This window comes from Capsicum annuum, chromosome 3 (genome assembly GCF_002878395.1).
Source record: "Capsicum annuum cultivar UCD-10X-F1 chromosome 3, UCD10Xv1.1, whole genome shotgun sequence".
Classification (NCBI taxonomy): domain Eukaryota; kingdom Viridiplantae; phylum Streptophyta; class Magnoliopsida; order Solanales; family Solanaceae; genus Capsicum; species Capsicum annuum.
In genome coordinates, this window is record NC_061113.1 from 38,264,873 (window position 1) to 38,286,060 (window position 21,188).

Here is a 21,188-nt window from a genome sequence, read left to right on the forward strand (position 1 = left end):
TTTGATTTAGATTTCCTGAAATCGTGCGGGGAGGAGGACTTCAATTTTTGCTTGGATGACTTAGGTCTCTTGAATTTGTAGAAGCATTGCATGTAAACTGAATGTAGTAGAAAAAAGTACATTATTTCTAATTAAAATCTCAGCTTCATCTAATTGTGCGATAGAAATGAAATAAAATTATTATTAGAGAATATATTTTAACTTATTGATAAAAAATATATTATCCATCATTAATAAATGGTAAAATTTATTTTCTTTTATGGAATAAAAATATTTTTTATAATATAATTATAATAAGTTATAATTTTATGCTAGATAATAAATCTAATGAGAATATAAAATTGATCGAAAAAAATAATAATTTTTTTACATCAAATAATTAATTTTTTAATACCGCGCAAAACGCAACTCATTTTGCTAGTTTCTAAATGAAATGTCTTAGATAAATTGAAGAGGATGCTATGTATTAAGCATAACTAAATCAATGAACTATAATCTATTGCTTTGACAATAAGATTTTTTTTATTTTTTTTCTTATTGGGGAATAATTTGGTTTGTTATATGTAAGTAGTTATGGCAGAGTCAGAATATTTATGAACGGGTTCATAAGTGAACATATGAACTAATCAAGAAAATTTAACATCTAATATTTATACATAAAAAATAATTTTAATTATATATATATATATCATAATTTTTCATTGGGATGGAACCAACCTCAAGTAGATCCGCCACTGTGGTGCTCCAAAGTGTCCACAATTTTACACCACTCTCAAGACTGAGGTATGCAATAAAATACAGCCAACAGCTTTTTCAATTCTTGATCAATCCCACCTTGTTTTTATCTCTCACAATCCCCCCACCCCCACCCACCTGTTTTTCTTGTAATTGTTCTGAAATTTTACTGGATTCTTTTTTCTTTTTTCTGAAGGCATGGTTTTAAGCTGTTTTTTCTGAGTCATACTGTATCTGCTTTTCAGAAAGTTACTGCCATTTCTCAGGCTTTTTTTCTTTTTAGACCCTATATCTTTTATTTTGTTTTCTTGAAGCTCCATAGTGGACTAGTAAAACTGATTGCAGATGATTTTTTCTTTTTGAAATTCAGCTGCCTCAAGATGGTTTTTGTTTCTTTCATCATTTCCCTCTACAAATCTTGAAGACTAGTTTTTTTATATTTTGGAATTGATTGTGTGTTGTCCTGTGCATAGCAATAGCAGAAGCTTTAGTGAACCGGTCTGCCTTTTGATTGCGTGTTGTGTACATAGTTTTTATAACCAGCACATTTGCTGGCTATGCTTATTCAAGAAATGGGATAAAGATTGAATCTTTTTAGTTGTTTTGTATGTTAATTCAGTTTTCTTGAGGATCTTTAGCTGTTTTGAATCAACAAAACTGAATCCCACTTTGAAAAAACCGAGGGAATCGGTAGATTTATCCGAGTTAACTCAGTCAACATTCCCAGATGAAGTGTTGGAGAAAATGTTTTCTCTTGTGCAGTCCCACAAAGAAACTCAGCTTCATTGGGCTGCAAGGATTGGTACAATGCAGAGAGATGGACAAGGGCTAAGCTGTTTATTGGCAACTGTTATTCAGTTTATCCTGAGATTGTAGCATGGAGATTTCCCAAGATTAAGAGTGTTATCCTTAAAGGGAAACCAAGATTTTCTGACTTTAATTTGGTTCCAGAGAATTGGGGTGCTTATATTCAGGCTTGGCTTGATGTTTTTGCCAAAGTTTACCCCTTTCCCCGAGGAGTTGAGGTTGAAGAGAATGGCTGTTAGAGATGAAAGTTTGGAGTTTTTGGCAAAATCATTTCATGGATTTAAGGTTCTTTCATTGTTGAGGTGTGATGGTTTTAGCACTGATGGGATCAGTAGCATTGCTTTTCACTGCAAGTTGATCTATCTTGTTAACTTTTGATGGTTCTGAATGTTCATCTTTTCTTTTTATTGGTAGATATTGTTTATACTAGTGATGATTCTGATATGGGTGTTGTTTTGATTGGATAAAAATTATATCTTTTTATTTTCTTGAAATAATTTTTATTTGGTTGTAATTAGTATTTCTAGCATCTGACTTTAAGAACTTAGTTTTGTTATGTTGGATTTAGAATTGTTTCAAGGGAGATAGAGGAAAAGCAACACTGTTTACAAGGTGGTCCAAAGTAATAATTGTAGTAATGGAGAACAAAACAGTAGACTCATGTGTCTGGATGTGAAATAGTTAAGTAACTTGTATCTTCATTTGAAGTGGCCATGTGGGTGAAGAAATAAAGTGACATGTTCTGGGCTTGGGACATGTTATACGCCCGTTATCTTGTTATCACCACCTTGCCTTACCACACATTAAAAGGGAAAGAAGAAAAAAAGATGGGAAAAGTATTAAGTGGAAATTGAAATGGTTCCACTTTATGATTTCTTTTGTTGGTCCTTTTTATGTTACTTTCATGACGTGACATTGACCTATTAATGAGCATTAACTTAGGGAATTCCTTGATGTCATTGTTAGGCATAAATATCTCTTCTTACTGCTCAGGAAAAAGTTTTTATTTTTACTTGGACATTCAATGTGTGGAGCTTCAACTAGCATGTAACTCTGTATATGTTGTCAAATTGTTGCCCTGGTTTTGTAGCAACTCTCGGTATTATGCTTCACGAGACTGTCAGGTTGAGTGTTGTCTTAGCAAATAAGGAATGTATTGACGAGTGCTTATGGATGGCCGATGCAATTAGGATTCTGATTTATAAGTATTTCTGTGTTTATACCATCACAAAGTTCCAGGTAATAACAAGATTTTGCCTTGACCCGCACTTAATGATTCTGATATCATATAGTTCGAAACATAGGAGTTGGCATCTTTCCGATTTTAAGTTATGAGAATCTGAACCAAAAAGGGTGTGAGAATGTGGGATCTTTGAAGGATGGCTCTAATGTCATATCCACAATTCAATATACTGCAGAAAGCTGAACTTGTATGTTCACTTTCTGATTTGTAACTCTGATACATCAATGAGGTTCTATATATGTTATGATAACAAGATCTCGTTTTAGTAATATTTCATAGTTATTTTTGCTCGTTATCCCACCCAAGCTTAAGGTATAGAAAGTGCAAAACCTACTTTTCTTCTTAGGCAACAGATACGTCGGTTTGTTTTGTGGCTCTTAATTGACGCTTATCAGCATGAATCCAAATTCATCTAAATTGCTATACCAATCTAAATGTTCGTTTCATTCTCAGGAGCTTGACAGAGCTGGACATTCAGGAAAATGGCATGGATGATATATCTGGTAGTTGGCTAAGTTGTTTTCCAGATGACTTTGCATCACTGGAGGTGCTAAACTTTGCCAGTCTAAACAGTGAGATCAGTATCGATGCTTTAAAGAGACTTGTAAGTAGGTGCAAATCACTGAGGGTTCTGAAGGTGAACAAGAACGTCACCTTGTCTCAATTGCAACGCCTGCTCATCCGGGCTCCTCAGCTGATCGAGCTGGGTACAGGATGCTTTCTGCCAGAGCTCACGAGTCGGCAGTATGCAGAACTTGAAAGTGCATTCAGCAACTGCAAAAATCTGCACACTATTTCAGGTTTATGGGAAGCAACTTATCGATATTTACAGGTTGTTTATGCAGCCTGTGCTAGTCTGACTTTCCTCAACTTGAGCTATGCAACCATTAGGAGTGGGTGAATTTTCGAAGCTTCTCGCTCATTGCCCAAATTTAAGGCGCCTTTGGGTAAGGAACTAGCTCAGACTTTAACATCTATGTGATAAGTCCTTTCATGTTGAGTTCTTAGGTATTGACCCCCTAACATTTGACATTTTGTAAAGATCTTTGATTTTTCCATCCTACGTGTATACGTTCCCTAAACATTTAATTAGATTCTATTACTTCATCAAAAAGAATACTTCCGCCTATGTTTTCTCTGAGGAACAATAACCTCACCACGAGAGAGAATCGATATTTTGTTCATAAAATTTGATATTTCTTTCATGTAATAGTTTTGGGAAGAAGTTTGTGTATTACATCATCCTCTGTTATTTGCCAAAAGAAGTTGGTTGAACTACTCTCTAATAGTATAGTTATTTACTGGTGCATATGCATTTCTGTTTGGGATGAAGGTTAGCTTGAGCCTCACATAATGGACTGATCAGCACTATCTGCATTCTTTTAAGAGGATATACTGTTTATCACTTTAATAATAAGAGGGAAGAGGTACCGTATTCACCATAATCTGTATGGTGACACTATATGTTTCAGCTGATGTACCACAGTGCCATTTGTGTGCTCTTAGAGCCGCACTTGTTCTTCTGATGATCGACTGTTGTATTCTTCGTAATAAACAACAGAAGCAAAAAGGTGGACGGAAAAAGGAGTTTCCAACTGTAGTCGTTAACAAAGATAATTTCCATTCCCCAGCACCAAGTAAAATTATAACTAGAAGATTAATGTCCCGACTTTGTTTTCTCTTTTGTCTACTGAATGTTACCAGTAAATCATCTTTAAAATTTGAACTGATCTGTGGTTGTTTTCTCTGGGGAATAAGCATTCAAGGGATGCTAATAATCTTTTTTTTAATCATGGTAATTCCATTTTTCTACTTTCGAAGTCTTTTATGCCTAATCTTTCTTTATAGGTCCTTGACACCGTCAAAGATGAGGGATTAGAGGCTGTTGGAACCAGCTGCCCCTTGCTTGAAGAACTGCGAGTCTTTCCTGCTAACCCTTTTGAAGAGGATATAGTCCATGGAGTGACAGAGTTGGGTTTTGTGGCTGTATCTACCGGTTGTCCTAAGCTTCAATATGTTCTCTATTTCTGCCAACAAATGACTAATGCTGCTGTTGCAATGATAGTGCATAACTGCCCTGATTTCACCCATTTTCGTCTCTGCATAATGAATCCTGGCCAACCAGATTACATGACAAGTGAACCCATGGATGAGGCATTTGGTGCAGTGGTCAAGACTTGTAAAAAGCTCCAGAGGCTTTCTGTTTCTGGACTGTAAACTGACCTGACCTTTGAGTATATTGGGAAGTATGCCAAAAACCTTGAAACACTTTCAGTGGCTTTTGCTGGCAGCAGTGACTGGGGTATGCTGTGCGTGCTTGAAGGCTGTTCTAAACTGAGGAAGCTGGAGATAAGGGGTTGTCCATTTGGAAATGCAGCACTTCTATCTGGACTGGAGAAGTATGAATCAATGCGGTGTCTTTGGATGTCAGCTTGCAGTGTCACCATGAATGGTTGTAGACTACTTGCACAAGAGAAACCTAGGTTGAATGTCGAGGTAATCAAAGATGAGAACAGAGATGATTTTGCTGATAAATTATACGTCCATCGCTCTGTCGCAGGGCCTCGAAGGGATGTCCCGCCTTTTGTTGTAACTCTCTAGTACAAAGTAACAGGAATTTTGGTGAGCTCCTTCCCTTGCTCTCTCTCTCTCTCTCTCTCTCTCTCGTTCGCTCGGTCACTCGCCAGGCCAAAATAGCATGGAGAGGACAGACGAGCAACATGATGATAATGCAAAGTTATGTTTTTATCTGTAGGTGTGCACTGGGATACTCTTTCTATTTCAACTGGCTTTATCTGCTACATGATGTTCGTACGAGAGAAAGTAAGTGGATAATCGACTTGATTAATACCTCTCCTTACGCTGCATTTTCTATGTTTTACTTGGAGAAGCTTGAGATTTTCAAGGAAGATCAACAAAAGGGATGTTTGTGCTCTTGCTGAACTAATGCATTATGAGAAAGAAACCATGCAAAAATTCTCTTACAGTTGGTGGAGACCTTTGGCCATTGCAAATAATCATCACTCTATCGGCATTACCAGCTGCCACCAATGACTATTCATGGAAACGCAAGGAGCGGAAAACTGGAACGAATGATCACATGACGGAGTTGAGTCGAAGCTGAAACTGTCGGAGGAAACTATCAGCAGAATGTGCCATCAGAAAATCTGAACAGTCCTGAAGCTGTTTCGAAATCGACGCAAGAGAATTATCTCACAAGAACGAGCAAGATGATGAACGCTGGTTTGTTGACTCGTGGAGTTTTCTTTTTTCTTTTTTCGTTTTAAACAATAAGCAACATAAACGTAGAAAAAGGAAAACTGAAATGAGTCGCAGCTATTATCATATGTAGCTTGAATGATGATGGTGATTAGATCTCACTGACTTTTTGGCCAAACTAAAAATGCAAAAGAAAAGAAACCATGATATTCTTTTTTCTACATGTGATTGTTGTGCTTCATCAGAATAATTTGCTGTTGTATTTTATTGTACAACTTAGTTTAAATTAAGACACACTTATTCACTTTGCTTTGCTTCATTCATAGCATTAAATAATAATGCAGTTTGATTTTCTTCCTTTAGTTTTTATCATTCCTCACGAGCTTCCACCTTTTTCCTCCCGTGTCGAATCGAACCCTTAACCTCTAAGGTTAGAAGTGGAGGATACATGATACTGGCCATTTGATCAATCTTCACTTATCTAGTATAATTTTATCCATTCATCAATTTTACGATAATCAAATTACGTCAAATGAAAAAGATTACCATTTGGACAACCTTCACTTGTCTAGTGCAATTTTATCCACCATACATCAATTTTATAGATAATCAAATTACGTTCAAATGAAGAAGGCACCAAACAAATTATCCTACGCACAGCTACTCTGATTTCGATTTTCACTGTCCTACTTCTGCATATGACATAAAAAAAATATACATATTTACATAAATGACATTGAGCAAAGAACTAAAAAGGCAATGATATTTATAGTCTGTTGAGTGAACTTTTGAAGAAGAAAAACAAATTACGATTCTATTGAGGGCAATGATAATAAAAATTGGCAGCATGTGATGGGCATAATGATATAAGAGGAAAATATTTCTCACCATTATAAAGTCCTTGGAATCTTCATAATTTCTTTATGTCTAAGCTAGCTACATGAATTGGGTCACTCCACTGCTCAAATTACCTATAATAGAATTAATCTTTTGACATGCAAATGGTAAGCAATTTAATTACTCCAAACCTATTGACTAGCTGTTGCATGTATATGAAGCAACAAAATTAGGTTGGTGGAAATTTTACTCAAAACCAAATAATCACTACTATCATCTAAGCCTCTTTGTACTAAAGCATACCTAGTATAATCCTATAAGTGACGTCTGAAGAGAGTAACATATACATAACCTTATTATTATGAGAAGGCTGAGATGTTGTTTTCGATAATATCGGCGACTTAAAGAATATCTAAGCCTCTTTGTACTCATACTTGGAAATTATGTATTAGTTTGTTTAGCTCTATATACAGACAATGTATATGTTTTTTTACACTGTCAAGTTAACTTGACGAGATAAGCACTCTTAATATCAACCTTGATCCTGAAAAATATAGAGAAACTTACCTAAAATATACTACTATTACCTCGTTATATCCAGTTAAATTATATTGATAGTGTAAAATTAAACCCTTAGATAATTATTTAAAGTTCAAAATTGAAGACAAGCTATGGCATAATTACTTAGTATAATCAATACTTATTGTGACAATAATTAGTTAAGTAGATGAAATTCAATTAGCCTAACCCACAGTCAATCTTTTTATATGGAATTGCCCACGCCGATTACAATAAATGAGACAGTTAATAATTAATTAATGACGTTGCATATAATGCATTAGCCTTTCAATTCAAAGGGTCCAAGCAAAACGTACCAAGGGTGTGTTTGGTGTGGTATTTTTCAATTTTTGTTTTTGGTTATTAAATATTATGAAAAAAAAATATTTTTTTTTAAGGACAAAAAAATTTCTTCGAAGTTGAAAAAATTACTATTATGATGGCAGTACTATGAAACAAGTTCAATGACATCCCATGCTCAATGAATAAATAAATCAAATTATATAATTTTCTTGAAAAATATTTTGATGGAGGATGACGTGATCAAACAAAATTAATTTATAGAGCAGTCTATATCAATGGATATGAACCAACTAATCTGGATTGGAAGCATTAAATAAACCTCAACTACAAGTTGCATATAAATCTTGTAATTTGTTGGCCTTTCAATTTTCATTGATATATCTATGGCTTTTGTCTTCACTAAAGTGAATCTCTCTTCACTCACCCCATATCTCCGTCAACCCTATTTTTCCCTTTTAAACAATTTAAAAAATATTTTTATATATCAATATTGTTTTTTATTATTCAAATTTAATATTCCCTGGCTATTGTTTCGTTACTTCAAGTATTGTACATTTTGTTGCTGCTTTATTTAGCATGACTTATTTGCTAATGTACTTCTTGATTCTGCTTTATTTGAGCCAATGATCTATTTGAAAAAAATCTCGTTATACCTTCATACGATAGGAGTAACGTTGTGTGACCACTACCCTCCTTATATACATCCCACTCAAAAAATTACGTTGAATATATTAATGTATATATTACACAATTAGATCATTTATGAGATATCATAAGTAAAACTAATTTCTACTTATGATATAAGCATTAATTTGTATCCTAATAATAAACATGACAACTAGCCTGCAATGTATAGCAGATTAAATAACATTAATATTGAAAATCTTCTTTACGCTATTTATGTATATAACTTATTATATCTTACATATATATATATATATATATATATGCCAAAATTTCCTAACCAATCAATTAGACAATCATACTGCAATTTCATTTTACTTTTTCCAAAGTAATTATTTTACGAATTAAGCTTATTGTGATGACCCATTATTATTGTACTAGAGGGATTATGGTTCATTGAAGTGGATATGCACTTTATATTGGTGTTTGTATGTGGCTTTTCTCTTCAAAGCAAAGGTATATATATATATTTTGATTTTGTAGGGCTTTTGGTTCATTAATTTCACTTCCTCCTCACTCAAAGTCAAAAGAAGGATGTATATTAATTAATTCACCATAGATCAGGCACATAATTACTCATATTAATTTCCTCGTACAAATATATACTACTATCATATATGTCCTTTTCTACCTAACATTTCATGAGAATTAAGTTTTATCAGTGGCGGCTCTACCTTACAAGAAAATAGGTGGCCACTTTAGGCCCTCAAATTTGAGGGATCTCATTTTTTACGATAATATATTATGAATTTTTCTTTAAAAAATTAAATATTATTTATAGAAAAAATAATTTATTTTTATATAAAAGGAAAAAATTATAGAAATTCATATATCGAGAGTATTATGTCTCAAGAAATATTAATGCATTAATTATATTATTATTTAAAAAAAGAATAATTAGAAAAAATCAAATATATAATTTTGAAAATAGAGTTAGTAAAAAAAAATATTTTTCTTAAAAATTTAAGGCCTCCATTTGATTTTTGCCTTAGGCCACCAATGCAATATGCTTGAGCCGCCCCTGAGTTTTATATACATATATAGTTTTCTACAAGACAATTGTTTGGGATATATAGTTTTCTACATGACAATTGTTTGGGATATCACTATTATAAGAACAACGAACTCTTAACACTTTAAATTCTTATGCTGTCAGCGGAAAAAAAACTTAAATTATGTTTGAAAAACTCCATAATTTTTGGCGTAGTTTATATATTCTCTATCTCTCGTTAAAAAAGTGGCATGCAAGTGATTCTGTTTTGCCTTATTTGTATGTGTTGATAATTTAACATAAACAAAGATAAATTATTATTATTATTATATGAGATTTAAAAGTTAAGAAATATAGCTAAGGCCGGTGATTCAGTTAAAGACTTTGATATTAAATTCAATGTACTTTGTCGAGAATTTAGTGCTAGAGAATTGTAATGCATTTAATATTATTCTGTGACCAACCTGAATTATAGCTACGTATTTTTGTTCATATACTAAGATAATGTTTGAACTAATTAACTATACATCTAAATTGATCATAATAAAAGGAACTTTTTAAGTTTTTAGTGCACACTCTTCACACTAAATTCTGCTCTTTATATAGTTAAAAAACACACTAAATTCTCCATTTAGCATGCAAAGGAGACCATTAAAACCTCCTGGCTATTTTGATCGGTGAAGACAAAATAAAGTGGAGCTAGCATATAGAGTTATATCCGTGAAACAATTGAAAATAAAATAAAATAATTTACATATTGATATTTATATTAGTTTACTAAAAATACAAAATGATACATGTCGTTACATAAATTGTTCCTATCAATTAATTACAGTTAAGTTACATACATGGTAAATTTAATATAGCTTATACAAATAGGACAATCCCTTTTTACGCTAGACGGACTTTGAATACCAAATAGTTAAACCAATTTTAATTCGTGGGAGAATATAAATTTGTATTGTTATAAATAGTCGGTGTGATGAAGTACTCAAGATTTTTCCCTTCTTAATTAGAAGTTTTTTATTTCAATTCTGAAAATAAAATATATCTCCACAAGTCAAAGAAAATGCTTTACTTTAAATAACGAATCGATCTGATGTAAATTCAAATTACTCGTATCAGTAAATTTTTTGGATACCAAACTAGAGGGATACACGTTTGTTTAGTGAGTAGCAACTTTTGAATTTGTTAAGGTCATCTCACCATCGAAGCAACCAAAAAGGTAATGCAATTTTATCAAGTGAAAAGTGACAACAAGCCTAGGGGTTGTGAATAATATAGGGGGGGTTCACATGCATATATGGTGGGGCTAATTACATTTTTGTCATCTCTATTAATGCCAAAGTTCTTATTAATTGAAAGCTACATTATGTTTTTCTTTCCCCCTATCTTTATACATCTCTTTTGCTATCTTTTTACTTAATGTTTTATACAATTATACTAGAAAAGGAGAGCTCTAATTAAAAGGAATGGTCCATAATTACAACTTCTTGTTTTATTCATTAGTGTCAATATTTCATTGTTCTGTCAAATGCCAGGCACAAAGTAATGTAACTCTATTCTTTTCTTTACTAAGTAATGTATAACACTGCATTTTAACTTTTAGCCACTGAAAATTTCCTAAAGTCTAGAGAAATTCATGACACAAAATCCAAATGCAGGTAGGTTGGCCTTCACTTTTCTACTTATTTGAAGATTATAATGAGTTTTTAAATGCTTCTAATACATAAAAGAAACATTTTACAATAAAAGAGAGATATCGAAACTAAGATCAATTGTGATAGTGATACCATTATGTATACTCTTTCAAAAATGGTTACTTAATTTGACATGGTACCAAAACAAACAGATGTTCCGAATGAAAATCTTACGTTAGACATTATCAAATAGTACTTTTGTATGTTTGATCTATGAAAAAAATTAAATCAACTCGTGAAAGAGCGTGTTGACATACATTATAAAGCAAATAAAAGTGTATTCTTTTGGACCATTTAAACTTTTAATTTAGATGATGATCACAAATGTGTGATATTGGATTACAACATTTCATGATGCGAAAATGACTCCATAATTTTATTTTTTTTGGGTTTTCCAAGGTATCCCTACAGCCGGCAGCCGTGAGACTAATCCTTCATTCCTACTGTCAGTGCACTAAGCGGTAGGGAACTGGCTACAGAGTTCTTTTCATTCACCAAAGGTGGGGATCGAACCTCCAACCTCTTACTTAAGGAGTGAGGTGCTGAATCACCACACCAACCCTTGTGGTTGACTACATAAAATTAATAAAGCCTAATTAATAAATTTTTGACGCATTTGTCCAAATCCTTGAAGCCAAGTTACGCTGTCCCCATTTTGGCTATTTGAGCTTTTTCTCCCAAAAAGGACCTTTTTCTCCATCACAAACACACACAAAAAAAAAAACTTTAGTGCTCTCTGTCAATACATTATATGAAGAACTTAAGAAAGAAAGATTTGTTATATTTTTCTATTTTTTGACAAGAGATGAATCCAAACTTTTCATACACTCCTCGTCCTTAAAATAATTTTCCTTAATTACTATACAAACTAACTTAAAGAGAAAAAAAGACTTAAAAAAAGAAAATTATTTTGTATGATTCTTCTTGAAATATATATATATATATATATATATATATATATATATATATATATATATGTTCACCAAGAATATTAGGAAAAAGTACTTTGTAATATCTTCATATAGTTCTCTTTTAATCAAACGTGATTTTCAGAATATGTGTACATGATTTATTTCCTTAAAAGTGATCGAATTAGTTAAGTAGCTTGCAGATGGAGGAGTATATTATATTATAATATATATTACCCTATCTATTATCTTGACAATATTGTTGTATGGGTCTCATGTTCCATCTAAGGTTGTTTAGATTAAAGTAGTTGCATAGAACAACAACATGTGAGCAAAATAATATAGATAGCTACACGCAAAAGCAACAACAGAAAAGAACCAAAAAATAAAAACATCACAAGTAAGATATCCCTTGTGAAGCTACTAGAATTTTGCAACAATGAAAGCCACTGTTTTTGGATCAAACCATTTCATGATAGAATAAGGAATATGAACACATATCAGCTCTCTATTTTTAATAAAAAATTCTCACACGATGCAAAGTTAAATTAATGAAACTTCAAAATAAAGATATGACTTCAAGCGGAAGATTCAATAAATCGTTAATGTTTAATTCTCTTATCGTAATCTTTGCAGCCTAATAAATGTTCTGCCCATCATTTTGAAACTAGTTTCCTCTTTAATTTCAAAAAAAAAAAAAAAAAAAAAGGAAAATCTGGGGCTGCATAATTTCCACATGATTGGTAAATATAATGAAATAAAACTTCTAATACACTGCTTTCTCACATAATCGTTTTATTTTCTTATGATTTTCTTCAGCTACACAACTTGTAATAATTTTTGTATTTGTTCTTTCTACATGTTATTCTCAAGACATAACAATATAAATAGATTCATTTTTTTCGATTTGATCAGTTTTTTCTTTAACCATAGAGGTTAATATAACTCAATCATCATACCTTTTTCTAATTTGTAAAATAAAAAGCATATTTAATTTTAGTTTCCGCAATTCCATCATTTTTTATTTTTTTTAAATGGTTGAGATCCTTTTTTGAGTATAAATTTGGACGTATCTAACTTCAAAGAGTCCTAAACAGTTCCCCTAATATCTCTCCTATCCTCATTAATCTTGTACCACCTCCTCCCAACTGCCAATACTCAAAATACCATAAGTACCCCATCAATCCATCTATTACAAAGTTATCAAGGGTATTTTCGTCAATTTGTCCATTCACAATTTCTGTACATCAACTGAAGTTAAGCAAATGGATATGCAGAAGCAGAACTGTTCTTTCTCCTCCTTGATAACATTATTGAATTTCTTCATTTTCTGCCGGAATATCGCCGGAGAATGGAATTCAGGCAAGTAAAATGAAACCCAACATGTTTACCCTACCGAAAAATGTACAAAATCCAATAGAGTCATCCGCCGGAAAATCAAGAATCCGGCGAGAAATTGAGTCCATTTCTTCACTTACATCTCTTTCTTATTCAATCAAAGTGTTCAACGTTAAATGGAAATCAATACGCAACAAGCTTGAAGAGCTTCTTTCTACCCTCTCTGCCATTGAAAATTGTGATTCAGCTGAAAACTACCCTCCACTCTGCAGCTCCCTTTCAGCCATTACAGCTACACTCAACAACTGCCATGAACTTTCAAGGCATTGTGTTGAGTTTTCATATAGTGGGAAATTGCTTATGCAGAGTGATCTTGATATAGTTTCAAGAAAATTGGATGATCATATAAAGAGTATTTCAGAGATTTACTCTCTTGGTTTACTTACTCAGAGCAATGCTATTATTGTTCCAAGGCCGCGTGTTGGAGCTTCTCGTGATGATATCAAGTTTTATATAAGGGATTTGTTGTCAAGGGTCAAGATTGGTTCTTTAGAGATGAAGAAGAAAGGGTTGATTGCTTTGAATGAGATTATTCAAGAAGAGGATAGGTATGTTAAAGTTGCAGTTGAAATTGATAATCTTGTTACTGTTTTGGCGAGTTTTCTTGATTTTCAAGAAGATGATGGTAGTCTTCAGGAAGAGGCAGCTAAGGGATTGTGTGTAATAGCAGGGTTTCAGTCTTTTAGAGTGGGGTTAATTTCTGCTGGAATAATTGCACCATTGATTAGAGTTTTAGAATGTGGGAAGAGTAATTTGATAAAAGAATTTGCTGCAAAGTGTTTGATGAAGCTGACAGAGAATTCAGATAATGCATGGTCAATTTCAGCTCATGGTGGAGTTACTGTTTTGTTGCAGATATGTGTAGAGGGTGGTGGTGAATTGGTTGGTTCAGTTTGTGGGGTGTTGAAAAATCTTGTTGGGGTTGAAGAAATCAAGAGGTTTGTGATTGAGGAAGGTGCAGTTTCAGTATTTATTAAGCTAGCATGGTCTAAAGATGAGGTTATACAAATTAGTTCAATTGATTTTCTACAAACTATGACATCTGGTGATGAATCAACTAGGCAGATGATCATGAAGGAAGGTGGAATAAGAGCTTTGGTTCGTGTTTTGGATCCGAAATCATCTTCCTCACCGAAAGCAAGGGCAATGGCATTGAGAGGGATTGTGAATTTGTGTTTCTCATCAGTAAATTCAGTGAACATCCTGTTGAATTATGGATTTATGGATCACATTCTTTATTTTCTTCGACACGGAGATGGTTCACTTCAAGGATTGGCCTTAAAGGCAGCATTTTGGTTATGTGGAACATCAGAGGAAGCCAAGAAACTAATGGGGGATGCTGGATTTATGCCAGAGTTGTTGAAGTTTCTTGATTCTAAGTCATTTGAGGTTAGAGAAATGGCAGCTGAAATACTATCAAGTATGGTTATTGTGCCAAGAAACCAAAAGAGATTTGTACAGAATGAGCAGAATGTTGGTTTGCTGCTGCAAATGCTTGATCCTGAACAGGCAAATTTTGGCAACAAGAAGCTATTGCTTTCTGTACTCATGTCATTAACAAGTTGCAATAGTGCCAGAAAGAAAATTTCAAGTTCAGGATATCTCATCAACATTGAGAAGTTAGCAGAGGCTGAAGTTTCAGATGCAAAAAAGATTGTCAGGAAATTGTCTTCCAATAGATTCAGAAGCATCCTCAGTGGAATCTGGCATTCATAATCAATGTAATTCAATTTTGTCTTATGTTTAAATGCTTCCTTTAACACCCCCCAAAAAAAACAAAAGGAGATCTTATGTAATATAAACCAAGATAAATGTACTTTATTGTTGAAAAAGAGCTTTTAGAACATCCCCTTTTTCCTTTTGTAGATTCTACTTCTAGTACTATAAATAGTATCAATAAAAAGGATTATAGAATATAGACTTCTTAATTTTGTTTTTAATCTTGTTATCATTCTCTTTTGTGATATTAATGTTTATTGATGATGCACAACTGCACATGGGGGGGAAGCATGAATTTAGAGATGGGCAAGTGATGAGTAGCCATCAATTGTTTTGTCTTAGTCTCCCAAGGAGCCCAGAGTAGAGAGTGATGGATGAACAGGCCCTCTCTGTATAACCTTGTCCTTTTCTTATGCATTGATTTTATATTAATGTGTGATGTTTATGAACTTGACATAGCCAACACACTTACATGATCTGTCTTATATGGAGGACTTTTTCATTTACACTCTTTATCCAATGAATCTCAAGTTTAGAAGAAACTTGATGGCCATGTAGATATTGTGAAGAAGTAAAGTTCATAAATGAGCTTAAGACTTCTGTGACTTTCATAACACAAATAATTTAACAATTTTGAGATAATATATGGGATTACACGTTTGGTTGAGCTAGTGATTTCAGGATTAGGAATTCCGGAATTATTTATAAAATCCCGGGATCATGGCCTTACTACTCGGTCCACAATAACTAACGATGAATTCGATATACTACATTTCTAAGAGTAGATGGAGAGATCAAGCAACCGTTCTTTCGCCAACATACATTCAAGTATAAATAACATAAATACCAACCCTTTTGGAAGTAGTTACACTCTCTCCCACTTTTTTAATTACTTTACTCTCTCTATTAATATACATAACATAACCGATATATACATAGTATTCTGTGTATATATTAAGATTTTTGTAATATATTTAGGGAGTTGGATTTTTTGTAATATTGAAAACATAAGTTGTGTATTTGTGTAATTGTAATTTTTTTTTTCCCCTTGTTTTGTTCAAGCTTTATGTTTCAAGGCCTTACTAGCCCAAAATCAAAGCCGGCCTTAGTTTGATTTGGGCCGAGCACAATAGGCTTTTCTTCAACTCCGCATAGCTATTTTCGGTAAGCCTTCAAATTGCTCTTTCTTTTTTTCAAAAAAAAAATAAAAAAATTAAGTAAATACACATTGAAAATTAGGAGGAAAAAAATGAGGTTATAGGCATAAATAATCTTAAAAACTGAATCGTGTTACCATACTTACATTACTGATACGGGTTCCATGAGAATAATGCTTAATTTATTAGGTGAATCTCAAAAATAGATTCAAATTGGACTGACTTTCAAATTTTAGCTCTAAATAAAAAGGCTTTCTTAAAATAACGTTTACCTATTAACTAATATTTTTTTGGACGAAATTATCCCTGATCAATGGAGTAAATTACATAAATGATCCACATAATGGATAACAACTCCATATTAATATTTTTCAATTTTTATTTTTTTTTCTCTTTTTAATTTTACTTTGATTTTTCTTTTTTCTTTTTAATTTTCCTCAAACCTTACTTTTTTTCCTTTTTATTCTCAACTTCTTTTTTTTTTTTTTATTTTTTTTATATTTTTTTTATTTTTTCTTTCCTTTTTTTTTTTTTTATTCTTTTTAATTTTTCTCAACTCGTATTTTTTTTCATTACACCTCTCAACGTCTACTTTTATAAAGAAAAATTTTTAGTTTTATTTTTTCTTTTCTTTTAAAATTTTTAAATTTTTCTCGACCTTTATTTTTATTTAATCTTTTTTTAATTTTTATCCACCTTTATTTTTTTCCTATTCTCTCTCAACTTCTATATTTTTGATTTTTATTTTTTAAATATTTTTCTTCATTTTCTTCTTTTTCCGCATTTTTTATAATTTTGTTCTTTTCTTTAATTTCTTCCATTCAAGTTACACCTCATGAGCAAGAGTTGACACTATCACATTATAAAGGCAAGACTTATGACTTCAAACAATAAGCTACGTTTCATGGGCAAGAATTGACACTACTACATTATGTTTTTATTTATGAGATGTTCTACAACTATTGCCTTAATGGAAAGACTTAGTTTAAGGACTTACAAACTACAAATTATGCCCCACGGGCAAGAGTTAACTTTACCACGTTATATTTTCATTTATGAGATGTTCTACAACTATTGCCTTAGAGGCAAAACTGAATTAGCTCAAGGACTTTCAAACTACAAATTATGCCCCACGGGCAAGAGTTGACACTAAAACGTTATGTCTTCATTTGTGGGATGTTCTATAACTCTTGCCTTAGAGGCAAGAATTAGCTCAAGGACTTTCAAATAATAAATTATGCTCCACAGGCGAGAGTTGACACTACCACTTATTTATGAGATATTCTACAACTCTCGCCTTAAAGACACGACTTATCTAAAAAAATTTCAAAGAACTTCGTAACAACAATCTATGCCCTTAAATTTGTTTTGATGTAAAAAAAAAAAAGATTCCTTTGCGGATAATCTAATTTTTTATTTATTAGCAAAATATAATAGAAGATGAGAAAAAAAAATGATCAAACAAAATAGAGAAATAAAAAAAATATTGAGAAAAAAAAAGGAAAGAAAAAAAATAAAGATCAAGAAAAAAGCGAAGAATTAAAAAAATTGAGAAAAATGAGGGAAAAAAGAGAACTGAAAAAAGAAAAAAAAGATCAAACAAAATAGAGAAATAAAAAAAAAAGATTGAGAAAAAAGGCAAGAAAAAAATAAAGATTAAGAAAAAAGTGAAGAACTAAAAAAATTGAGAAAATAAAAAATGAGAGGAAAAAATAAAAATAAAGTTTGAGAAAAAGAAAAAAAAAAAGAGAACTGATAAAAACAAAAAATAAAAGAAAAATAAAGGTTAAAGACAAATGACTTAAAAAAAAGAAATAGATAGTGCTTGAGAAAAAGGAAAAAGGAGAAAAAAATAAAGGTTGAGACAAATGAATTAAAACATGAAAATAAAATTAAAGAAAAAATAAAAAGTAAAAATAATAAAAAATATAATAATAGAATTAAAGGAAAAAATAAAAAGTGAAAATAATAAAAAATAAAATTTGAGAGACAAATGAGTACGGAAAGTTTAAAAATATATTTGAGGTATAGAGGGACAAAATGATACTTGTACTATACTTAAAAAGTAAGGAAGATTATTCTTTAAAGATATTTCTTATTGGGGTCTATGACATTCAATTTCCTGTAATTTATTAGTATATCATTCAGTGTTTTGTGTGTTTAGTATGACGAAAAATGTTGTCCCTAATGAAATTAACTTTTTATGTTTATGTATCTTATATCATTGAAAACGTTTTTTCAAACCTAAAACAAAAATAATTTACGTGTTTTGATAGTCATCGATTTAACAGATAAATAATATTATTGATCTTTGGTATTCAAAGTGAGCATAAAAACATTATCATATACACTTATCTCCCATATTCTAGAACTATCATATGACAGATGCATGTAAGTTTTTACTAAAGTAAACATGAGAATCCAAAAAAAATAGTTTTTCATGAATAATAACATTGTACCAAACCCAACCAATATTGTTATCGACTTTATAGCTTCATGGTGTGATCAAGGCCAACTCATGGAGCCAAGTATCAATAACTTTGCTGCCAAGTGTACAAAAAGTCGAATTTATTTTCTAACATTGGCGTGGAATGTGGATGAATTGGCTGTGTGAGCTTTAATTAGTTATATGCTTTGCTTTCAAGTTTAGCTGGTTCAAACTCCATAAAAAAATTCTACAATTTGAAGGTTCAACGGTCAAACCATTCTTACAAGGATTACTTTTCCAACACAATTTTATGTAATTTAAGCTCATAATTTTGAGTGTGTGATAGAAAATTATATTGCTCGATCTCATTATCACATATCCAAGTAGACGAGTCTTTGAACCAAATAAATCTTTAAATAAGTGTCAAACTTGGCTAAGAATAAGTCAGCAACAGCTTTTCGCCATTGAGATTAAGATCAAAGTAAAGTTTCAATTCAAATGAAGATAAGGGGAGGACTCATGATTAAATTGGAATTATCTTTTTGTGCTTAAACCACAAGACTCCCCCCCCCCCCCCCCACCCACCCACCCACACAGATGACGCATAAAACGTAGTTTTGAGAAAAAGGTAATGATAATTAGATTTGTTTTATTAACTTTTCTTTCAATTCCAGCTCAAAACTTAGCTAAGACAACAAAATTTAGCAAAGGCATTAAAAACCTTCTTTCTTACCCAAAAAGAAACAGATACTGTACTGCATGCTGTTTTACACGTGAGTCTCCTCTATGTTACCACTCACAAAGTACCATTTTCATGACCAGACTAAGACATTGGAAAACTAAAACTATTTACCACAACATGTTTGGACTCTCACATCGGTGGGTTAAAAGGTCCTTGGACTCCTTATATGGTCTTGGACAATCCTCCCTCAAGAGCTAGCTGTTGAGGTAAAGTTAGGTTCAAGGTCCATTTCTTTACCATGGTATCAAAGCCAGGCCATCCCGTTTATTGTTTTCGATGTTGAGCCCCCCGTCTTATATTATTCACGCTACAGATGTCCAGCCCTGGGCGTGCGGGGGTGTTGGAGTCCCACATTGGTGGGTTAAAAGGTCCTTGGACTCCTTATATGATCTTGGGCAATTCTCCCTCAAGAGCTAGCATTTTAGGTTAAGTTAGGCTCAAGGTCCATTTCTTTATCATGGTATCAAAGCCAGGCCACCCAGTTTATTGTTTCCGATGTTGAGCCCCCCGTCTTATATTATTCACGCTACAGATGTCCAGTCCTGGGCGTGCGGGGGTGTTGGAGTCCCACATTGGTGGGTTAAAAGGTCCTTGGACTCCTTATATGGTCTTGGGCAATTCTCCCTCAAGAGCTAGCATTTTAGGTTAAGTTAGGCTCAAGGTCCATTTCTTTATTATGGTATCAAAGCCAGGCCACCCAGTTTATTGTTTCCGATGCTGAGCCCACCGTCTTATATTGTCCACGCTACAGATGTCCAGCCCTGGGTGTGCGGGGGTGTTAGAGTCCCACATCGGTGGGTTAAAGGGTCCATGGTCTCCTTATATGATCTTGGGTAATCCTCCCTCATGAGCTAGCTTTTAAGATTGAGTTAGGCCCAAGGTCCATTTCTTTATCACAACACTATTCGTCAGCCCACGTTTCTTCATAATTGTTGAGATTTGAGGATGAACATGATCACTTCTCAATTATTCAGAAAATGATCATCACCTTTAGCTAGTCAAAAGCTCATCAACAATCATTTCTCAGCATGATTTTCAGTATCTCCCCTGCAGACGTAAATAGAGAATGATCAATAAACAAACTGAGAGATAATAACAAGTTGAGCCACTTGAACAAATTTACAGAGGCTGATAATGACTCGCTTGCTACTCAGCAACGTTGAAATTCTTAAAGCAAGTTGTTACAGAAGGTAGAAAAGAGGAACAAATTATCACCATTACAGTTTTCATTCAACTTCCACCATTTGATTGGAGGTCCTAAGTATTTTTCAAATTAGGTGGTAGCTCTGTTTGGTTTCACTAGAAACTCCAAGAAAGACATAAGTAATTCACCCATAACTTATTTAGAGAGTCCTAATGTAAAATCAATTAAAAATGGTGAAAGGGTCAAAAATACCCTTTACTTTGATTAATAGGTTATATTTGTCCCTAGTCAAACTATAAGATCAAATATACCTCTGCTCTTAGTAAAGTTATCAAATAAATCCCTCATTTTAACATTTTTCCATCTTGGCAAAGTTAAAAGTCATGTGGCGTGACATTTTGAATGAGGTGGATGCCATGTGGCATGACACCTCAACGTCCGATTTTTCTTTTCTTCTTCATGTTAACTTTTTTTCCATCTATTTTTACTAATGTATTTAATTTATTAATTTTTAAAAAATTAAAATATAAAAATAAATTAACTTCACGACTACAACTTTAAAATTATAATCTCGAGATAACTTTTTATGCTAAGTAAACATCCTTCGTCATATCT

At 32.6% G+C, this 21,188-nt stretch overlaps 1 protein-coding gene and 1 pseudogene across 1 annotated transcript; both read left to right on the forward strand.

Moving 5' to 3' along the window:
- The first annotated feature begins 1,323 nt into the window (after positions 1–1,323).
- On the forward strand, positions 1,324–6,225 carry LOC107865457 (annotated as a pseudogene).
- A 6,836-nt stretch (positions 6,226–13,061) lies between these two features.
- Positions 13,062–15,297, forward strand: LOC107863912. Its single transcript, XM_016710112.2, has one exon. It carries the CDS (start codon positions 13,357–13,359, stop codon positions 15,097–15,099), a length of 1,743 nt encoding a protein of 580 aa, XP_016565598.2. The 5' UTR covers positions 13,062–13,356; the 3' UTR covers positions 15,100–15,297.
- The last annotated feature ends 5,891 nt before the right edge of the window (positions 15,298–21,188 follow it).

Bases quoted from the DNA above. Each gene is read 5' to 3' on its own strand.
- LOC107863912 (XM_016710112.2), top strand. From the start codon at position 13,357: ATGAAACCCAACATGTTTACCCTACCGAAAAATGTACAAAATCCAATA.